General features: G+C 37.4%; 1 protein-coding gene across 13 annotated transcripts in view; it reads right to left on the bottom strand.

The window, feature by feature from the left end:
- Positions 1 to 24,119, bottom strand: part of TCF4 (transcription factor 4) — a 436,167-nt gene that overhangs the window by 143,650 nt on the left and 268,398 nt on the right. For 7 of the 13 annotated variants that reach the window (XM_006143421.3, XM_006143424.3, XM_006143427.3 and 4 more), the window contains 2 exons: positions 17,287 to 17,416; positions 16,593 to 16,642 (listed from right to left, as the gene is read on the bottom strand). In XM_006143421.3, coding sequence (XP_006143483.1) covers positions 16,593 to 16,642; positions 17,287 to 17,416 — 180 coding nt within the window. Of the gene's footprint in view, positions 1 to 1,560; positions 1,667 to 16,592; positions 16,643 to 17,286; positions 17,417 to 24,119 lie in introns of those variants that run through there. The other 6 variants (XM_006143423.3, XM_006143426.3, XM_027769935.1 and 3 more) reach the window with 2 other exon arrangements.

Here is a 24,119-nt window from a genome sequence, read left to right as displayed (position 1 = left end):
TTCACACACACACACACACACACACAAACATGGTTTCTTTTAAAAAATATTTATGTGAGGGTCTGAAATATCTGAACTCCTTTCAGCATTGTTAAAGAGGCAAAGGCCTATCATCTATGAAATGTGTGCACACGGGTCATTTCTTGATCTTTAACTGGAAAATTCAAAACGATCATATAATTTTCATTTGGCTGTTAAAATAAAAGGCAAAGGAAGTGTGTCTATACACTAGTACAGAAATAAGTAAAAGGCAATGGCATATTTTCACAAAATTACCAAATAATTTGCTTTCTTTAGGGGGCAAGGAAAAGAAAGAAGCTACCACTTGAAGACTGGCGAAGAAAGGGTTAACAGACATATGCTGTATAATTAGGAGATGCATTAATGATTATGAATAGTAAATGATTTGGTGCAAAGGAAAAAAATTTTAGTCAAAGGGACATGTACCTATCTTACATGTTTATTAGTAACTGTATATAACTAGAGGATTCTGCTATTAAGAATCTTGCATTATTGGTGTAAATACTTCCAAGGGTACATCAAATTGTAATCTTTCATACGACATCCATCAAACCAGGCTGGAGATTTTGACAAACATTAAACACAGTAAGGAGGCAATTATGTATGCATGATTTAATCTGCAACTAATTAATATGCAAATTTATTCATATGTTAGTTACTAAATTAAAAATGCAAAGAAGCCCTTATGGTGATTCTCGAAATTTTGCACAAACAGAACATTTAAAATGTAAGAAAAATGAAGTTTTTTAGAAACCTATAACACACTTTTAGTGTCTCCAGAACCTGTTGCATTAAGAAGACTCAAAAATATGTGTTTAAAAACTAGATAATAATTTAAAAGGTGTGCTAATTTTATGTGAGAATGTGGGAACAGAAAGGTTAATCAGAATTCTCTCGAACTCTTAAGAGATACACTCTAATTACCAGACAAATGGTATTCTATTTCTAAGCTTCTTTTCTTGCTTATGGGGTTGTCAGAAGTTGGTCATCTTACTGATATCTTGCACAAATGGTTAGGAGTTTTGAAGGGAATAAACAGTATTTGAAAGCAACCAGATATATTAATAATTTCCAGGGTAACTTTGAGACCATTTGGTGTTCACTAAACATACAATTCACTTCTCAAGATGGCAACTCGCTCTTTTCGCCTTGGGGGAACAGCCCTTTGCAAATAGAGAAATGGAAGGAAAATCGTGAGAGAGGCTAGAGATTTGCCCAAACGAATCTCCCAAGAAAATAATGTGGCTAACTAAAAAGCAACAACCTCCCAAAAAAGCAGAAGGTAATTTTATCTGAATTCAATCTGGCTATTTTAGCCTTGCGTTTTCCAGACAGTCCAAAATTGATTTGAATCTTTTATGTGAGATGAGGGGTGGAGAGGATTTAAAAATATCCTTGGGTGTCTGTACACAGGGAGTATCCATTCAAGTGCACTATATTATCCTTTGGCATCCTCGCCTCCTGCAAGAATCTGCTTTCCCTGTGACTGCCTGGAGCTCAGCGACACTTTGTCGTGTGGATCACCTCACATCGGATTACCTTTTTCCTCCGAGGTCCGACGGCCATGTACGCAGCTCCTGGGGCTGGCCCTTGGAACAGCTGTAGTGGCCTCAAGAAATCAACGCAAGTCAACTGCATGAGGAAGCACAATAACAGCGTCCACGGCTCTTCCCAGGGCACTGAACTCTCACCCGTGTTTAAAAAAAAAAAAAAAAACATCGCCATCCTTCTCATCACTGCCAAGTGACACACAAAAAGGAAGTTAACCATTGGCTGTGACTTGCATTCACAGTCTGACTCTGATTTCCCAGCTTCCCTGAGCCCATTCTGATGCCAGGCGGACTACAGCTTGCCCATTTCATTTCGACCACGGCAGCCAAAAAAAAAGCACTGCCCCCACCGTGCGACGACAAGCAGTCTGTTTTGATATTAGTACCTCAGTATGCGTTATGAGAGTCAGATGTCCCCAAACTACATGCCCTCCCCTGAGGGACTCTGTCCCGGCCCTCCTTGGCCGGAGAGATGGCGCGCGTGCCACAAATCCTTAGCTTGAAAGCACAGGGGATGGCAGGGCACCATCCGCAGGGTTCAGACAGAAATGGCCACGAGTGCCTGCCTCTTCTGGGAGAGATTCATGCCCTCCAACTCAACGCTCGCCTCTAACTGGAAATATGAACTCATCCTATTCACTCCCTGCAAGCCAGCAGACATGAGCGCAAACCGAATTACATAAGAAAAGGAGTCTTTTTCTTATATAATTAAATTGTAGTAAATGCTAGTGCGGAAACATCAGCTTCTCTTTTGTTTGTTTGTTTGTGAAAGGTGGGAATATCTGGGGTTCAGAAGAATGGATTTTTTTTCACTGATTCTTAGAGAGAGGAGGGATGATAGTAAAACCCTTCCCCCCTTTCCAAAACTATTATTCTGATTTCCTTGCTAAAGGCACAGATTCGGACTCTAACCTGGTTTAACCTCCGAAAGTGTCTTGCTATGTCCTAGGTGGGTCCAGCTGACCACGTCCTGCACCGCCGGGTAAGGACCGCAATGGCCGGCCAACTCAGGAGTCTGAAAGTGACCGAGGCATCTTTCATTTTCACAGGTGACTCCTTTTTTGTTGTGACCAGAACTGAACATAAAGCTTTTAAAAGCTTAAATGTACACATTTATGCATTCATTACACAGTGTTAAATCTAATTTGTTCTTTTTACTGTCACAGGAAGCACATGTTTAAAGCAATCTGTTTCCTCATGTGAATGCTTTCCTGTCTGTTTAAAAAAAATTGCGACACACTTTACCCTGAGTAACCAAGAGGTGATCATAAATATCCCTAAATAGCATTAAACAGATATGAAAGACATTAACACTTTCAGAATGCCAAAGTAGTATTAAAAAAAAATTCTAACAGATGCTCCTAGGTCAAAAAGTGAAATGTGTGTTTCCTGAAAAAACACTCTCATCAGAATCATAAATGAACTGTGAGTGGAGAAGTGAGGTGTCGCTGAACAAACGAGGATCCTTTTGGTGAGGAACACAGCCATCCACTGCCAATGTGTACTTGCCATAAAAAGCCAAATTGAAATGGAAGTTTGATGAGAACCAATATCCTTTGTGATCCACAAGGTGGCAACGACTACAAATGTGGGACAGCTACACCGGCTCTACCAGGCTTCCGAGAAAGACTTTTGTCTGTGAACTGAAGCTTCAGTCTTTGCTCTGGGTACCAGGAGGCAACTCAGAGCTCACCAGCCAAAAGGGACTTTTCCCTGCAGAATCAAACTTGATGTCTGAGTTTCGTAAATTAAAATTGACTGGAAAAAGACTTTCATCATGGAACTTCCAGATCCTGTTACGCCACCCATACGCCTCACCTTTGGCAGATATTTTTTTCTTTAAATGCTCCAAGAGTTCATTAATCAGCCCTAATATAAAATTTTGGTTTTAAGAGTCTCATAGCTGACAATCAAAATTACTTTCTATGAATACAACAATGGCATTGAGGCAAGGCCAATGCGTCTAGAATTCTCAGACTCTACCTGAAAACATCTGTACAAATACTCCTGCTTAGGGTTAGAAGTTGACCTCAAGCGTCCTAAACAAACTGAACTCTGCTTTACTGTATAAGAGAAATAAAGTACCACACAGGCCCGCCTGGTCCTCACATCAGCATCTTACCAGATATGGTTGAAGGTAAAAGCTCCCTTTGACTCCCTTTCACTCCCAGTGCCAGTCCTACAAAGGCAGCCCTGTGCATCGGGCAGCAGGATGACCACTGATAAATAGGAAAGAAAATACCTGTGCAGTCGGAGTTACCCTTTTCTGAAACGTCTAGAGCCAGAAATGTTTTGAGTTTTTTCAGATTTTAGAATATTTGCATATATGCAAGAACGATCTTGGGAATGGGATGCAAATCTAAACACGAATTCATTCATATTTCGAATATACCTTATGCGCATATCCTAAGGGTCATTTTATACTATATACATATGTATTTTTATTTTTTAGAACCCCCCCCTACCCCAACGTAGTACATACACTCACGAGAGAGTGACAAGAGAGACAGAGAGGGAAAGTGAGAAATCATCCCCCAGAGGGTACGGCCATGCTGTATTCCCTTCTCCTTCTCTTTCCTCTTGGGATTTCAGGCACACACATTCAGTGTGATTTTCAAGCTAGTGGGTACAGGACTAGAACTGCAATTGGCCACGTGGGAGTCTAGTGCCTTAACTACTACACCACCTGCTGGCCTCTTATATTTTTAAATAATTTTGTGCCTGAAACAAAGTTTGGGTACATTAAATCATCAAATACAATGGATGTGTATTACCACTGTTACCACAGGAGTGTCTGCAAGCCTTTTTTGACATTTTCAAAAATATCTTTAAATCACAGAGTAAAAAATAAGCAAAAACATAGTGATCAATGCAAACGGATCTTGGCCCCTGCAGAGCATTGTGGAAAACCTGCTGTTGGTGAGTACGCCCTGTACGTACATATGTTAATACCCTCTGTGGCATGCTGGTGTCGGGAAATTTGGGCATGAACAGGAAACACACGGCAGCTGAAAGGGGTCGGGAGGGTGTTTTTCCCTTGGGGACACCGTGCATTTGTGCCTGCATCTTGACTGCGACACCTCGCATGAGATTAGATATAACACTTTCCACTTGTGACACCACGTTAGCAAAAAGTTTCAGACTTTGGAGCATTTCAGATTTCAGCCTGTATCACTTCAAGGAAGGGCTGATTTCAGCACGTATAAATTAGCAGGAGACGAATACCATCATGAGGAGCTCCAGGTATCTTGGCCTGATGTCCACTTTAAAGGATAAAGGATGAAACAGTTCAGACACAAACTTTACAGAGTGACAAGTCTAACTAATGATTACAAAGGCTATCTAGGTATCTTGGACTGATAGCGATGGTCATATAAGTGCGAAGAGATACGAAAGTGCTTGCGTTTGTTTTATAATTGCAGGAAAATTAAGTACTCTCTGATAGGTAAAATTCTCCTGCATGCAACTGAGACCCTAGTCTTAGGTTTCGTTTTATTGCTGACTATTCTCAAGTAAGCTGCTGTGTCAGTCTTCCTAAGTACCATGAGAAACGTTGCTACCTGGTTGCTGATATCAGCATTGCCAGTGCTTATTATTATTATCATTATAGAAATAATATGTAATATTCAAGGGTGTTATACACATACATGTAGTTAGTAAATGGCATGGACAACTCAAATCACAGCTGACCCTATTCCATGATTTATCAGCTACAACATCCTGTCAGGTGGTCTGGCCTTCCTAATTGATGCTCTTGGGCAGAAGCTGTATGTAATAACCACTGCACTATATAGAGGTACTTGCAGTCATTCTACAGTGAAATGAAACTTTGGAAGCACAGTCATGCCAGTGTAGGAATTAGGGTACCATTGCACATACTAGAGCAATATGGGAAGGCCCAGGTTTGGGTCCCGGATCTAATTCCCAGGTGGACCTGAACATAGGAAGCACACCCATGATCCTGGCTGCCAGAAGACAAGAAAATAAATAAACTTTAAAAAATAAGAAACTTTTGAATATTAATTTATTCTGGGCAGTTTAATATAAGTTAACCCTAATTATTTTTGTAAAGAATTATTTAATTTTTAGGACCAGCAGTTAGCATAATGGCTATTTCGCTGGACTCCCATGTAGTCAACCACGGTTCGAGTCTTGGACCCAATGGCTTAAACTCATGCCAGACGCATGTGCATGTGTGCCCAAGATTCCGAGAGGAGAATGGAGGAGAAGGGATTATGGCGTGGCCATCCCCCCTGGGGGGGTGATTTCTCGCTTTCTGTCTCTCTGTCTCTGTCTTTTTGGCGAGTGCACATGCCCTATAGCAAAAACCTCTCCAAAAAAAAGAAAAGAAGAAGAATTATTTAATTTTATTTATTCATTCATTTATTTTTTTATTTGACCAGAGAAAGACAGACACACAGAGAGAAGGAAATTGAGAAAGCAAGTCACCTGGTCTGGGACTCGAACCATGGTTGGCCATGTGGGAGTGAGTGTCCAGCACCTTAACCACCACGCCACCTGCTGGCCCCAAGTTAACCCTAATTATGTTGTAGAGAACTTTTGGAGTGTTCTGAGCAGCTATTAAGCAGATGGCATCCTGATTAAACACACAGAAACCTTGAAGGTAGACCTCTCAGTTCTCAACCCCAGTTCTGCCACTTCCTAGCTGTGTGTCCTTTGGTCATGTTTCTTTACCTCTCTGTGTCACAATTCCTTTATTGGTGAATAAACAGTAGTACTCATAAGATTTTTGTAGGATTAAAATGATTTGATAGATGCAAAATGCTTAGCATAGTGCTGACCATGGAATTAGCACACAGTATACCAACATCATCTCCCTGCACAGGCACTATTTAACCTATTCTGTGGACAAGAAAACAGGTTATGATCTAACCACGGCCTTAGGTGAGTACGTACAAGTTATCAGACCTTAAATTAGAAAGATCTTTTTATTTCTACCTGACCTCACACTTTCATTCCCATATCCATTCATTGCAAATATATTTCAAAGTAATATACGTAAGGTAGTGAGTCTGGCTTCCATATGTCAAAAAGCCTACATGTTATACTGTGTAGGGTATTTTTTTTTTTTTGAATGAACAACTTTCTTATAAGTCCAGCCGTCACGTTCTTTAAAGTGCTAACGCAGAGCCAGCAGGTGGCATAGTGGTTAAGCTACTGCATTCCCACATGGCTAACTTTGGTTTGAATCCTGGACCAGGTGGCTTGTAAATCACATCGAGCTCATGCGCATGCATGCCTAAAATCCCAGGAGGAGGAGGGAGGAAAAGGGATTGTGGTGTGGCCGTCATACCTGGGAAGTGATTTCTCACTTTCCCTCTATCTGTCTCTGGGGAGCACAGGCACCCTATGGCAAAACTTTAAGAAAAAAAAAAGGGGGGAGGGGGGCTAAGGCTATTCCCACAAATTGGGGAGGCCAATGGTCAAGACTCATTTTTTCATTAAATAGGAAGAATCTTAGATGGGAAGCTTTGTGAATTAAATAAGGGTGCACTGAAAAGACAGACATGTTACACGGTGTCTCTACTTTTTAATGTAGTTAAAAACTATCCTCTGAATAGGTATAAATGAAGAAAAGGATGAGTGAATGGAAGAAAACTTCTGAAAATGCTTCCCCTCCCCAGTGTTCCCAGCTTGATACTAGAAGATTCTCTTAACAGAAGGTTGCTGATATAATTTACACAATTTGATAGGAAAGCAAAACAGCATTTATCTGTAAAATAACTAGTTACTGGTGTTTAACGTTATAATCCTAACTATACCTGCGCATAATAGATATGCTTCATTTTAAGTTTTTGACCAGCTCCATCGATTAAACTACAGATTACATATGCCAATGTCCCAAGTACTTCTACAAATAAAATTTACGTAAAGGCAAAATATGAGGAACCCACAAAGTTTGGGCAATAAGATTTCACTCATGGAAACAGCAGATGTCACTGTTATGTTGCTGGACTCCCGAGTAGTCAAGTGCGGTTCAAGTCCTGGACCCAGCAGCTTAAAACTCTCACTGGGCACTTGTGTGTGCATGCCCAAAATACCAAGTGGAGACTGGAGGAGAAGGGATTGCGGCATGGTTATCCCCCCATGAGGGATGATTTCTTGCTTTCTGTCTCTCTGTCTCTCTGGCAACCATATGCATCCTACAGCAAAAATCTCTCTCTACAAAAAGAAAAGAAGGAAAAAAAAATAAAAAAGAATTCACTCATGAAGCATACACCTTAGTATCAAAGTGCAGAATTTATAACTTATTATTACACAACGATATTTCCAAATAGTACAATAATTACAGAAATAAGGTTTCTTCTCCGTTTAGCTTAATGTTTAAAAAAATATAAACTGACTCAACAAGTCTGAATCATCAGGCCATGAACATTCTTTGAAAATCTCAGCTTCAGGAGCAGTGAGAAATGAGTTGAGGACTCCGCAACCTTAGACAAATTTTATTTTTATCTCATCCTTTAATGGGTCACTACATTTTCTTAAGCTAGAACCCTAGTTTTTGTACTCCACTGACCATTGAATTATTTTGTACTTCAAGTTCATTTCAATAATGAGCACACCAGAAAAACAGTGTGATGCCCTGTGTTAATACACCTGAGCACCTGAGAAACAGCCCAATTCCCCAAACAGAACCTGGAAAACATCAACGCCAAGAATCAGCCACCTACTTGAAACTGCTTTCTCATAGCTGCTAATGATATAATGATACACTGTGCCAATCGGTCGATGAAAGTCATTTCAGTATTATTGTAAATGTAATCCAGGAGGCATATTTAGAATGATAAAGGTTGAGACAGAGGAGACTGCTATTGTCAGTTAGGTACTCTTTCTCAGACAATATCAAAATCATTTTTCCTAAATAAGATTTTTCTGAAATCCCTTAATGGTAACAGCAAGTAGTAACAGTGACAGTTTTTGTTATCCGTATGTGAGAGGAGTCGCCAGTTTTGAAGATTATATGTACCACTGAAGTCATTTTTCTGAGAAAATAGTGTCTTTAAAAAGTTTAGGGAAAATAAGAAGTGTGGGGGAAGAATTTTTTGAAGTTTCCTTGGCTAAATCTTTTTAATACGAGACTAGGTTTCACAAGAAAATGCCATTTAATCAATACTGATATATGGCAACACACTGAAATTTTCGTTATAATTCACTATTAAAACAGCTTCAGTAGGCCAGAAAGCAGCTTGGTAGTTAAGGTGCTGGATCCCACATGGCCAAATACATGGTTCAAGTCTTGGACCCGGAGGCTTGAACAACATGTCTGTGAGTGCATGCCCAAAATCCTGAGAGCAAAATGGAGGAGAAGGGATTGTGAAATGGCATCCCTTCTGGAGAGGGGTGGGTGATTTCTTACTGTCCCTCCCTTTTTCTTTCCAGCAAGAGTGCACATGCCCTGTGGCAAAAATCTTCAATACCAAAAAAACTTCCCTAAGAAATGTCCCTATTCTTCTGTTGAAAATGGATGAATAATCAAAATGAAGTTAGGAAAATGTAAGATTCTTATAAATCCTTTTTGGATTACTTTAGAAGTAAATGCTTGTCTATGTGTGGAAACATATTTACAATCAATTCCTCACACGACAAAGTTAGCCTAGACTGAAAACAGTGGGGATTGCTAACCCCGTAAATAGAATCCTTAAAACGTTCTCTTCAAAATGTAACTGTCACATTTTTCCAGGATTGAAATCTATCCATCTTGCTAAAAAACTTCCATCATTTTTATTTTCAGCCCTGAAATTTTATAAAATGCAGACTCTTCTGCACTACCTTAACTTCTCTGAAGAGGGAGTTTAAGCTCTAGCAAAGCATACGACTTCTCAAATAGCTCTGCACCTATGTAGAAGCCGCAACTAAAAGAAAAAAAAAATAGAAGTATTCATATGCTGCTGTTTTGAGATAAAATATCTGAGTATTTAAAACTACAAGGTTTTTTTTATAAAAGCTCTATCCCTTCAAAATGTGCACACTTGTGTACACAAACGCACCCTGGGGCGGTTGAGAGATCAAGGCTGAAAATCCCATGCAGTTGCTTTGAAATGCAACTTTATGTTTTGCAAAAGCACTCTTGCAATTGTCGTAAAAGCTAAAAAAAATTTTTTAAATGGAGCAGGTGCCTGATCATATTTACTCTGTCCCAAGAAAATACAACTCCACTATTTTTGAAGCGACTCCTTGTTCTTTTTGGATTATTGCCGTAGTTTCTGAGAGTCACACTTTGCCCTCCAAATTCTATCTGATTCTGATTTATTGCTTTGCAACAAAAACTTCAGAATTGTTTGAAAGCAAGAAGATACATCCTGAAAAATACAGAAATTGTCACCGATCGGGAACGAAAGAGAAAATTCTACTTCTTAAAAAATAGAGTTGTTTCAATCCATGAAATTTTAAAAGTTAAGGAAATGGAAGTGGTATCCCAGCAAATACCAAGCCACACATCTCTATTTTCCCACAAACATAAAAGAAATTCACGGTTAAGTTGGATGCTACAGAATAAGGCTCTGTAATGTCAAAATGCATGCAAGCCGTGCTCCACTTTTCTCTAGGTAAAGCGGCCTTGTGTGTAGTGGCTTCCTAGGTTTCTCAGTAATTAAACCATTTACGTGGAGTCCAAGATTTCTCACCAAAATACAACCTTCAGTGAAAGTGACAGAGAACGGCTCAAAGTAACAGTTCTTTAGAGTGTATTTCTCCTTTCTCCACAAATGAATGCTGGTTTACATTACTGCTATTGTTCCAGATGCTGAAATCTTAACCAAATTCCTGATAAATCTTAGCAGGTAAAATAGCATTTTGAAAACTTGGCTCAAAATGAGAACACACCCTGGGGGGTTTGGAGGGCTATTCTATACACCTCATCTTAGAAGAGTCCGCTGAATAGACCAAACAGACACTCTCTGGGGGCACCTTTCTGATGGACGAAGAAATGAAGTGGCAATGCCCTGTTTCAGTGATCGAAGAATTGTCACCTTTTCATCGTCAAGATAATCCAGGAATGGCTGATAAATACACAGACCTTTCATCCACAGTGAACTTTTGTCATTGTCTTCTCCCTTATATTTCTTCTCTCTTTATATTTAAAAGGTGCATGGCAGTTTTTCCTTTTAAGGGGCATGGGGCAGGGCTCTCAGGCAAAGAGAAGAAGGGTGCTAGAAAAGGGAATTCATTATTACAAAATCCCAAACAAAAATATAGAAATCTTTTTGACAAACTTCTGGGGGAGATTGGAGTGTCTGATGAGCTATATCGTATCTCTGCATGTTTGTGTGCTTTTTGTAATATTTATACAGGAATGAGAACCCCTGATGAAAACAAATACAAAGACCTGCCTCTATTTGCTTCACACAACAGCGGGTCATAAGCAGCATAACTTCTGCAGCCTCTGTGTGCAATGACGAGAATGGCTTTGACTAAAAAAAACCCAAAAAACAAAAAACAAAAAAACCATGTATGCACTGAACTTGCAGCTTTTGGTTTAGCAAATTCAGTATCAACTACACAAAACAATACGTACTTCCTCTGGATAAAGATGTTCTGATTTCAATGTGTTTCCTGGTGCCAGTGCCAGGTTATACATGGTGCTAAGCTGTGTGGGTAATAGTTCTGTCCAATTCAAGATGATCGAATTGCGCTATCCGTACCCTCCTTCCTTCCTGTACATTTTCATAATTAATAAGCATTGTTTTAATATTTAAACTTTGTAGTTCAATATTTTTCGTTAGGAAATGGGCATGCCAAATTTAAAGTTAAGTATTGTAAGTAAGCGATGCTAATATTTTCATGTCAACATCCACAGTTATACTTCTTCCCAAAGCATCTGGCGCTCGGGATGAACCTTGAGGAGGTTTCTCCTTTTAAATCGTATCACACAACTGGTTACTTTTAGACATTCCTACACAAAATGGAGTCCAGTGGCTGGTATTTAGTTCACTTGTCAGAGACACAAGATTTCATATAAATTTTCTTTTTAAAAAGTGGCAGTATTACTCAAGTTAAAATTTTGTTCACATGAAAAAGAATCACTCTAATTTTCTTATGATTGGTTTCAAAAGTGATGGGGGAGGCCGAGTCCTGGTGGCACAGTGACAGTGCAGCACTCTGCAATGCAGGAGGCCACATGGCAGATGAGGGTTGGGCTCCTGGGTTGACTTGTACCTGCTAGGTGTGCTTGCCTGTGATGCTAGCTGGGAAAGCTGAAGGCAACCACAGTGTAAAACCCTGTCGAAGGTGCTTCTTTCTCTCCCTCTCCTCCTCTGTCTCTATCTCATGAAGGAAAGAAATACACTTAAAAAAAACTGATAGAAAATAAGTACTGAGTTTTTCAGTCATATATAATTATTAACCCCTAAATAAAAACCTAATAATAATAATTTACTAATTTCTTTTTTTAAAAATGTCATTAGTGATTTCTTCAAAAATATAGGCAAAATAGAATTTATTTTTGTTTTTATTTTTAAAATAGCTTAACGTATGGATTCAAAAATCATGTTGGAAATGCCAGCAGGTGGCGCAGTGGAACTAGATTCCCACATGGCTGACCATGGCTTAAGCCCCGGACCTGGTGCCATGAAAATCACACTGGATACATGTGCATGCGTGCCCAAAATCCCTAGAGGAGATAGGAGGAGAATGGGTTGAAGCATGGCCAACCCACTGGATGTGATTTCTCTCTGTCTCTCCCTGGCCAGCACACGTGTACTTGGGCAAAAACCTAAAAAGTTTGAAACCTTCAAATATAAAGTTTTTTATATACTGGAAACACACAATACATTTATTGTCATTAGTATTATCTGTTTCTCCTGATAGTCGTAATAATCTCTTCTGGAAAAGAAAGTCTAATTCAAACTGAAAGATTTAATTTCATTTATAAATTCCTTCTTATGAAAATAGGCAAACCTGGTATCCACACCAACATTTTATTTTCCAAATTTACCTAATGTCTCTAGTTTTTTTGGAGTGTCCACATCTCATTTTAAAAACTTTTATGGTGGTAGAAACTGTTTTTCCTAGGGCCCTTGTGTTCAAAACAACTTCTGAGCACTTAAAGCTTATAACTTCCTCCTGAATTTAAACAAAAACAACCTAAAAACACTAAAAAAAAAAAATGCGACAACACAGAATAGAAAATTGACTGAAAAGTGTAGTTTGAGAAAAGATCACTGGAGAAGTGAAATCATAAACTATTTCTATGAATAAACCTTTGTATTTCCAGATCCTGAAGTTCCAGATCCCAACTGAGGTCATTAAAGTTTCAAACTATCGAAGACAAATTCCAGTAATGTTTGAGGTAGAGAGCTTCTACTTGTTAATAGTTTCTAATTAAATGTAAATTATGTTGAAATATTGCAGATTACAGTAAGATTAAGGTTTTATGTATTTATATGCTGGTGGACACAATGAAGATCCAATTGACATCTTCGTTTTTTTCTGTGTGTTTGACAAAAATATCTTAGAACGGCATGATATGAAAATCTTGCTACTTTAGATCTAATGCTATTATGTTCATTTTTTCCTAAGAATCATGTCATTTAATGTGGTACATTTTTCTCGGCATAAATTCACGATTCAGCCTACCTGATTATTAGGTTAGGCAAAGGTAAGAAATTTGCTGGAAAGAATAGCAAAGTTGGAAAATAATGTAAAATATGGGTTGATAAAGAAAACCAAGATGCAGAAATCTGAAAACAAGTTGACATGTAGATTCAAGAGATTAGACATGCAAAAGGAATTCTACCATCAAGAAAAGGCAAAGCTCTATTACTAAAGTCTCATCAAAAGATGAAGGCTATGAGAAATTAGGATGTGACTAAAAAGAGCAAAATATTGAAATTTGAACAGCGAATACAAAAATATTCTAGTGTAATAAGCAGAGTGCTCATGGGCAATTAGATAGTTGTCATTTCATACAGCTTTTGCTTTAAAAATACACACACACACACACACACACACACCTAACTACAGGCCTGTGGTCTCTACAGAGAGCATCTTCCTCCATTGTGCTTGGGCCTGTAGATCCTGCCGGCTGATTCCTCCGCCACCCTATCACTATGTCATGCTTCTACACTGACTTGAGGTCTCTGGATACAGAACGCAGCATACACACACACATTCATGGATCCTGCCAGATCCATGGCATGATGTCGGGCCAGGCTTATGTTTTTTATCTTCCACAGACGCTGCAGTGTTTTCAAAACAGGGCCAGGCATTCCCCAGCTCTCCTGATAGCCTGTGAAGATTCAGCCTATGGCAGGAAGAGAAGTCCAGCCTCCATACCATAGTGGTGTCACAAACGATCTGAGTACGGAATGTCACAGGTTAAATTCTCTTTGTTTTATTTTAAGGAAGAGCAAGGGCCCATATCGAAAAGGGGTGGGGGGAGGGCGGGGAATGAGTTGACACAACAGATTGTGACAGCTTTATTACTATTTATCATGGTAAATATGTATCGAAGAAAACATATAAATGCCTTTATCTAGTCATAATCACTCCAAAAGGAACCTTTTTATTATCCTCAATCTTTTAGTATCTGTTATACAAATACTTATTCATATTGAAACAAGTTTTACAAATCTCTCTTATTGGATAAATATTCATAATTTTATGGGAGCTTAAAAAAGATTAAGCATGGCAAAGGTTTAAAATACAAAAACGCAGATCTACTTGGCCCAAAGTGTCATGGTGTCTAATATAGATTGTTTCTTGGATTCAAGTTGAACTATTTATTTTGTGTGGTGGTAAGGAATGGGGATCTTGTGATAAGTAATAAGTAGCCAATGCATACAACAAAGCTAATATAAATTAAGTTAAACACCTATTAAAACAGAGCTGAAATCTTTTTAAAATAATTAAAAAGCAGATGACTGAACTTTAAAATAACCCAAACTATCTCATTTTCTTGTTTAAGGGAAAAAAAATTTCCCTTTTTAATTCAATTTTTCTCCTCCCTATCTTTCAAAAAATGGGCTATTAACCAGAATGTTCCATGAAGACCAGGAAAACATTTAGCCAAGATAAATTTTCCAACACTAAATCCTAAACTGACAACCAGAAGTCAAAATATAATAAAAACTAAATTTCCAATTTCTGAGTTTTATTTATCAGAAAGAAAGATACTTTTATATTTCTGACCATACCACACATACTAGCAACACATAAATTGTCTTAATGGTAACAAATAAGATGTACCAGTAAAATTTTCTACAGGGGCTGGCTAGCTACAGGAAATACTAAAAATTTCCAACGAATTATGAGAAATTGTTATTGACAATAATTAAATATACAGACATCACCTAATGCCACACCATTCTACTCCTTAGAAACTGTGTAGATTTATGCAAAATTTTAGCACTTGGAAAGAACGAACTAAGTTCATCTTAATATGAGGCATAGATAGGGTACAATGGCTTTAAGTTTTTTTCATGACATTTATAGCACAGTTATTCTGTTGTTTAAAACATTCAAAGGTCCTCGTCACATATTTGATATTGTCCATATTATGTTCAGACATGTTTAAAATGTAAACAGCTATGTGGACTATATCCTTTGAAGCAGTCATACAAATTATTGAAAGCTACAGTTCCATCTACATTAAATCCATTGCTAAGTACAAGCTTAAAATATGCTTATATAAACCTTTGAGGATATTAGTCAATTTCAATACAACACAGAAAGCTAAAGAATAAACAGAACATTTTAAATGACTTACTGGTCGTCCACAATGACAACTTTATACACGATTGGCAATTTTATTTACATAATATTTTTCTGTATTTGTAGATGATTTCATGATGCTTCTTCAACATTACCAAGTCTAGATAATCAGCATATAAAATCTGGGTGTCTTCCTGATAAGACTTATTCTGATATATTCATTTAATAATTTTTTGGATGAGCTGAACTGAAATCAAGTCAAATACACAGGTGTTTGGGTTAATCTAATCTTAGCACATTTGCAAAACCCATTATTCTCCTAATTTATTACAAATGAAATAAAACTAATATGTGAGCACTGATTGGCAATATATTTTCAGAAATCTAAATATAATTTTATCTTAAACTATAAGAACTTATAATCAGACTCATCTGCATTCTTTTCAAAGAATACTAGTACCCTACAGAATTAAAGTTAAAAATGTACATATGCATCTCATAAGAAGGAAGGAAGAATTTTAAAAAGGAAGAAGGAAGGAGGAAACAAGGAAAGAAAAGAGAAACCCTATTTTTATTTTTCATACGGAGAAAATGATTAGAAATTAATCTGTCCTAAACAAAATCAAATAAAATTATGTAAGAACTCAAATTTCAAAAAGTGTGTGTGTGTGTGAATTTAAAATAAGATAGCATGTATTTAGTTGTGATCACAACCAGCCTTTGCTGTGCTAGAAACTGGGGAAGCCTCAGAAACTCCTGTATATAGCTCCAGCTATTAAAAAAAAAAAAAAAAGTCCCAGAATGCTTTTGGTCACAGCTGGATTCTTCTAGTTGTCACCTGGTATTACAGAAGCAAAGGGCTACTGATGCAGCTACCTCTGCAGCCTTTATTCAGCAACCACTCTAGAAAATAGAGACGTTCTCCCTGCACTCTGGGCTGAAACCCATGTAAATTTTTCCTAAATCCTCTCCACAAATCTCCTTTCGCATGCAAATCCATAAATCATCATAATACTGACAAAGAATATAACCAACACATGAAACTAATACTCATTCTCCTGAAAGCTCTGTACAGGTAAACTCCTGGAACTTCAGGCACCCTTTTCAAGACTCTCTTCAGAGCTTAACCTGCTGAATACCAATACAACTACCTAGTCTTCCAGGAGGTGCAATTAATCACTCCACCACCCAGGGTCAGGTGCTGGGTGTGCAGGTCACTCCTACCTCATACACATTCTAGATAAACGCACTGCTTTGGGTGCAGGAACCTCATTTACTTCTATCTCCTTCACATCAAAACAAAACAGAGCAAAACAAACCATGTCCAAAGCAGAAATAAGCAGTACTTACTGAAGATGGCAATCCTGGAGGAACTTTTCGAACTTTCTTTGTCTGTACCTCTGGGGAAAAAAAAGAAAAGTGAAGACACGGTAAGGCCTGTTTTACTAACTAAAAAAACAATAAACTATGAAGACATGACCCTGGTATACTGTAGTGATCACCACCACCTTTTATTCTAGCAGAAATCAAATTCTACTTTCTCAGAGAAAATGAAGATATTTAGTTTTTTATTGCTTTGATTTTGTAAGATGTCCCTTTATGTGTGTGGTCAAGAAAAAACCAGAAAAAAAGTATGAGATCTTTGACCCGTTCATGGAAGATGCATGTTATGAAAAAAAAAAAAAAAAAAAACTGCAGGGGTTTTAATTTTTTATTTTTTGCATCAAATTAATTGTGAGAAGAGGCATGTTTTGAAAAAAAAAAAAAAAAAAAAAACTGCATGGGTTTTAATTTTTTATTTTTTGCATCAAATTAATTCATACTTTAATTCCATTTTTCCACAAACATTTTAAAGTCCTCCCGTGTATGCCATAAGGTTCTCCTGTTACTCTACACTGTTAACATACCAGGTACAGATGGTAGGTGGAGGTCTTCACACTTATTGAGACCAATTTTAAGAAGTTTTGGGGGTCTAGGGTGGGGATAGATACAAGAGTGATATTAACAATAATCATGAAGGCATTCAAACAGAGGAGTACCTTACCCATGGCACTACTGTGAAGAGGCCTCCTTCGGGGGTTATTGCTAGAATACTGGTAGTACTGGGAACCAGGTTTGGTGGGCGAAAGGGTTCCTGGGTTGCCCATATCCATGTCACCTCCAAGGAGACTCTGCTAAAAGGTAAAAAAGGGAAAACAAACATATATGGTTAATTTTTTTACATTCACCACCCCCCAACTGATTGCTAGTACTTAAAACAATGCAATAAAGAAAACAGCATCTGCTAAGCTGAAACAATTAAAACAACACAAAAAAAAACACAAGAAGAAAAGCAGTCTCAGAGGCTCTCCCGAAGTTGGGGAAGTTTTAATACTTCACTTCTGAGAAGGTAGAAGATGATTCCCTGTCAACAATGTGTGTGTGTGTGTGTGTGTGTGTGTGTACACATATTTTTTTGCACTCTTTCAAGATGACTAACATTGGGATTTCTTAAGAAAATGGTATTTATGTAAGCGAATGTTTCCTTTGTCTAGAACGAGGCTCCTATCTGAGGACTCTTCGTGCCTTTCCTTCACAGGAACTAAGAATCTCATTTTTCAAACATAACACAACTTCCTCCAGCCGCTCACAATGGGAGTGAGTGTACATGATGGACTCCACTGGGAAGTCTGCCTCTGTGTGTGCCGGCACACCACAGTCCTCCACAAATCCACACAGCACCCACGGAAGCAAAAATGCCAACTGAACCAAGAGGAAATTCAAATCCTTACATTACCTTCTAAAATTATAGGAACAGTAGGCAAACCCAGCTCACAGGAACAAATCAAAAAACTTCAGAATGCCCTCTTGAGGACTATCAGAAACTAAAACACATCCCCACAGATTAAACATTTACCTAACACTAGAAAACTCGCACAAATATCATTAACTCATCACGGTGTGACAAATTACTAAACTTTCAAAAATGATGACATAAGAAAGATGATATAATACTATTACATATGCTAAAAAACTACACAGAAACTTACCCACAATATATAAATCGCCTGATTATACTCTGCACTGAACACATTGTTCTTTTAATTATTCTGATAGGCAATAAAACAAGTGGAGATAGTACCATTTATATTAAGAACAAATTTACTGTTTAATAAAGAAATTTTAAAATTAAGTACTAAAAATCTAACTTTATCGTTACTTGTAATCAACTTTTACTGACTGAACTAATTACTGTCCTTGATAAAGTACAGAATGTGTTTTCCCTAATCTAAATTCTAATCACCATGTCACTCACAACAGACTTAGGGATGCTTCACTAACACACTATTCACATGCAAAATACTCTAAATAGGCCAATTATGACTCTGCCCCTGTTCCCTGGTTAACCCGCTGAGAACTGAAAAATTTCACAAGGCAGTCACCAACTAAAACAAAGAGTCCTTGTTTTAAATTAAGACAGTCTTTTTGATTCCTAAATAGCTCAACAAAGTGGCATGTCTTCCAGTGAAAGCAGTTGGTCAAATATGACCCATAAGCTGGAAAATCAAAAATTCAAACCTCCCCTTCCCACCACATATAGCTAATATCATAAAGAGAACCTCTCTATTCCGAGAGATTTTTGTGTCAGATGAGTAACAGATAAAGGGCAAATCAGCTACTGACAAGCTCGCCTTCCCTGACTCAGTTTAAGACTTTTTTACGGGGCTATATAACAAATGTTCCTTCAAAATAAACTTAAAAGATGAAATTTGAGGTCGAAAGCAGCTTTTACGCATTCAGCTCATTGCTAGGATCTTAATATTTACCGCATTAACCTGACAACCACCAGATTATTTCCTAGATAAAAACCTGCTATCTGCATGCTCAACTATTACCTCTTCTGAACTTAACGGAAAGACATTAAAAAGCTAGAGTGACAAACTAAAATACAGAGCTCATTTCTAACATTATCACATTAAATCATTTCTTTATCAGTTTTGGAGTGGCGTTGAAAAATTTTACAAGCAAGATTGGACATTTTACTCTTGGCCATTCTTATGAACAAAGTCTACATGTATTTAAGTCCTGCTCCAAGTTTTCTTTGAAATTTCGATCAGTAAGTCTGCAAAGGGTTCGAAATTACAACCTTCTTACAGTTCGACAGATCTAAATATGAGTCTTCCTTTGGCTGGAAAGAGGAGTTTGAAATGATATTATTGATGACTTCTTGTTCTAGATGGAACATGGCTCCTACTTCTTAGTATATATATATATAGGAAAAGGCTGTGCAATTATGTTGAAATGCTTGCCTACCTTTTTAATGAGCTTAAACATTAGTTAATTCTTGTTGGTCCTGCTGGCAAAGATTTTTATTCCCAAGAAAGTTAATGCATAGGTCCACTAAAACAAACATGCTTGTAGTACTGTTTGAGCAGCGGTCGAAAAACATAAAATGGTAAGTAGAAAATAGCTAGCTGGCTGTGGTTGACCTGATTGTTGTGAACTAAAAATCATTTCATGGGCCAGTTGTAAATAAATCATGCATCCAACTCTTGCATATGTAACCACATGAACTCTGTACAGTTACACAGTATGAAGACCAGACAACACTCACTTAGAAACATTTAGTGCTAATGTTTGGTTTGGTTTTGTTTTTCTTTCCTACAAAGCACATTCTTGTTTCTTTCCTTCCAGACCTGTTTGTTCCTTTTTCTTTTCACTTGGACAATAGAATCATTCTTCTAAAGCAACAAAAATAAACACTTCCTCACACTTACAGGAGCCTTAATCACCCCCTTGGGAAAAAGGAAGATAAAAATATATGTGTTCTTATTGTAGAGTATACTTGTAAAATGAACAATGACCATTTACTATTATTTGGCTTTTACGTCACATACTTAACTATCTGTGACAATGAAAAAGATAACATATTTTCCACTGGCTGCAAAATCCGCTTACGAATTTTTAAAAAGTTAACAAGACTCGACTAAAGGTAAATTAAAGTACTATATGAAACAGATAAGACATTCATTTATTCAGGAATTTACCTGTGTGTGTGTGTGTGTGTGTGTGTGTGAGAGAGAGAGAGAGAGAGAGCGAGAGAGAGAGAGAGAGAAGACAAATTTATGTTTAATGAAAGTTCAGTTTAAAAGCTAAGGCTACTTCCAAAATGGGCAAATTCATCCTTGCCTTAAATAGGATTATAAAGGTTTTAGGTTCTCCCCATTGTGCAAGCTCATACCCTGTGGTTATGCTGGGTCCCAGCACTAAGCTGCCCGGGTGTGCAGGAAACACTGGAAGCAAGATGTGACATCCCACGGAGCTAACCTGTAAATCTTAAACCCATAGTTTAGCATTTTGCTTAACTGCCCCTAGTGTGATGAGACAAACCCTTCCCTTATTCACTGCTTATGTTCTTCCAAAGGCAAACAACTTGAAGGCTTAAAATACCCTTCACCAAAGAATAAAACAGGCTGACTTCGTCAAATGGCTTTAAAATGTTTTGAGGTTCATCCCCTGCAACCAATCCTCCAGTGAAGAGCCAGTCCCAAAACAGGCATTCAAATCCAAACCCAAATGTTGGGAGAGTGTCTTTCAGTTCAAATTTTTGTATGATTCACATTAGATCTGAGTTTCAGACTACTTCCAACACATTCTCAATCTTGCTCTGATTCCTTTTAAGGGGAGCTTCTTTCTTAACATCTTTGATCAACCACTGAACTTTGCTTATGCAACCAAGAATGCAAACCATGAATTAAACTTGAGTAACAGAAAAGCAGCATCTATCTCAAATTAGATTTATAACTGAATGGTAATCAAAAAATAGAACTAACTGCTTGAAGCTTAAATTATCGACTTTTTTTTTTCTTGTTAAACTAAAATCATCTTGCTCTGAACTATTATTTCATTTCAGTCAGCACTTTAAATGTAATGGGTGGGTGGTACATTTCTAAAAAGGAAGATTATATTTACCCTTAATTATAGATATGAGTGAGATCACAGTGCCATGAACGCTGCTTTTTTTGGCTTATCATTAATTCCTCTAATAGGTGAATGACCTTGAATTTTAGAGTTGGACCCTGGGAGAGGGAAAAAAGGCAGTAGCAAAAAAAAAAAAAAAAAAGATCTCTGGGGAGAAGCAAATGTGTCCCTTGTTTCCTTAGGGCTTTCGTTCCGATTTTGCGTCACTCCCATTACGTTGTGCTCCGATATCAGACACAACATCTTGGGGGGGGGGGTGTTACAGAACAGAGAAAAGCAGTCTCAGATGAAACCAGATTAAGCTCCTTTTCTGAACTATTGCCAAACGCTTGTGAGTCTAATTCATGTTTGGGTATTCTAGTACTCACACAGCTGCAATTCCATTCTTTCATCACAAACCTAAGTGATGTATAGTGGCTTTGTATGGCGAACTGACTCTGTAAAACCAGGGATTTTTTTTTTTTATGTTAATATGGAAATAAAATTCCAAACTGCTGTAAAACTTATGAATGCTGGATAAAGCATAGGTACCTAATAGATTTTGTCATGTTGAGTGCAAAACACACCTCAGGATAAATGACAAATTCGACGTGTTTAAAACACTTTTTAGCAGAACCGAGGTCAGTTCTACATAGCGAATTCTGCATGGAATTGGGTTTTTTCAAAGACAGTGCTAAATAAGATTCCTAACAGCCATGGGGAAGTTTTTTCAAATCCCTGTCGAATAGCTGCTGCTGAATTTGCCATTTTGACCACAGAAGGGCCATTGCTGACTTACTACAGTAGCAGGAGGGGCGATAATTTTGCTGCTGTTGGCACTTAACTCTGCAACCTAGAATATATCTCGCACCCAAGGGCAATGAAGAACACGATATTTCCACCTGTCCACTTCTGAGCTTCGAAGCTCAAAGTGAAGGTCAGTCTTTGGATGGTCTTTATTTCTGATCCCCGAAGGGACAGGAATGCACCTTTGTAGTTTATTTGGATTTCTATCCTATGCATGGTTTTCAACAAAAGAGGACTCGGGAAACTTCGAAGGACAAGAAGACAGAGATAACTTTCACAATCAGGGACTTAACCAATTATTATTTTGCTATAGAGAAATGTAAATTACTAGAATTTTCATTCAGCAAATATTGTCTTTTAAGGGCTTTTGGTAAGCGTTTTTAATTTCGACATTAAATGTGCAGTGCATGTTGTGTTCCTAACAAGTCAGAAGCAGAATTCAAACAGATTAAGGAAAGAGGGAAGGCTTTGAGGTCATTCCGATCAGGTCAAAGCTGACCTCGGAAGCATACAAGCAACGTGATTAGGGGCTAGTTATACAACTGCTCTAAACCATATCTTCCTCCTCTGTACAAAGGGACTGATTAAAGCTCTCTTGGAGAGGAGGAGATGAAACAACATATGTAAAATACCCAGCAGCAAATAGCTTACCTTCCCCTTCCTCTATCCCTCAACACACAGTCCTATATTATGATCCACTGGTTATTAATATTTAAAAAATTCGCCAAAACTTGTGAATAATTTTCAGAATCTCTATTCCATTTTCAGATAAAAAGTACATAGGAGATAAACATTTTGAAAAAAAAATCACTGTAAAAGCTGAAAAATACTTAAATATAAGAATCTATGTAGACAGTGATGACAACATCATGACCCAGAGGTTCAATGGAATCGAGAAATAACAACAGTTTTGTTTTTTCCCCCACATTTAAGAAGGAAAGTGGCCAAAAATCCTGATAATTTAAGCGTAAGTGGCCATTTTCCTGGAACTGCCACAAGGATTACTTCAGTGGCTCATTTAATTTTGCTTTTGCAGGCATGAGCAAACTGCTACTGTTAATTCAACTATACGTGAGATCAAAATTAGTTACAGTTAACCAACTCAGTATACATAAATAAGAAATGTATTATAAGTGATAGAATTTTATAAACCATGTGATGTTAAATAAATTCAATTCTTCCTACTGCATTAGCTACTGATAAATGACCTCAACTATAGCTCATTTTGTATTTTTCTTCTTGCAAAGCCAATTATAGGCATTTAATATGTGTTTAGTGGTGTTAATCAAGTACTGTATTTTTTTGTAAATCTTATATTCTCCCAATACATCACAAAAAGTAAATGACTATATTTGGCTGAAAATTTGCATAATCGCCCCCCCAAGATACAATTGGTATTGAACAAAATAATTTTAGCAATAATTGCATTTTACCAAATATTCAAAAATCCAAATACATTGTCTTTTCTCATAAACACAACACCTTATATTTAAATGTTATAATGTGATGCAAAGGTTGCCATGGAAACTATTACTTAATGTATAACAGAGTAATAGTCAAGTAAAAACTCATGCATTTGGGTATGAAAATTACAAGTGCCCAAGGGTTGGCAAGATTTCTGCACTCACCTATTTGACTACCTTTCAAATTAAAAAAAAAAAATACATTATTTATTGTATACACTAAAGTGAAGAGTTTTTTCCCTGGTTTCTGAAAATCCATTCTGGAATCCTACCTAGGTCATCTATTCCATATTAAAAAGGAGATCACCTTTGTTGTTGGGAAGGTAGAAATTTAGCAAAAAGAAAGTATTAAAGCCATCAGTAACCCAGAATAAAACTGAATTTAATAAATCTTACACAAATAATCCAGAATTTAAGAAAACTACTATCTTGTCTTCTCAGTTCAGCAAGATTATTTGCTATATAATTCGATATACATAGTGATTCCATACGCTATAATCACTACATGTCTTAAAATGTTACTCTTCAGCAATTTTGTGCCAAAGTAAAAATAGAACAATCTGAATACGACCTGTTAACGTAGGGAATTAGCACCACTTCTCCTATAAATATAAACATGTGACTATAATAAAAGTGCTGAAAGTATATTTGGCCAAGTTGTTATTTT

Source organism: Tupaia chinensis, unplaced genomic scaffold (assembly GCF_000334495.1).
Source record: "Tupaia chinensis unplaced genomic scaffold, TupChi_1.0 Scaffold000098_2, whole genome shotgun sequence".
In the NCBI taxonomy this organism is placed as follows: Eukaryota; Metazoa; Chordata; class Mammalia; order Scandentia; family Tupaiidae; genus Tupaia; species Tupaia belangeri.
Note: the sequence above shows the minus strand (reverse complement) of the source record. Positions and strands in the feature narration are given on the sequence as shown.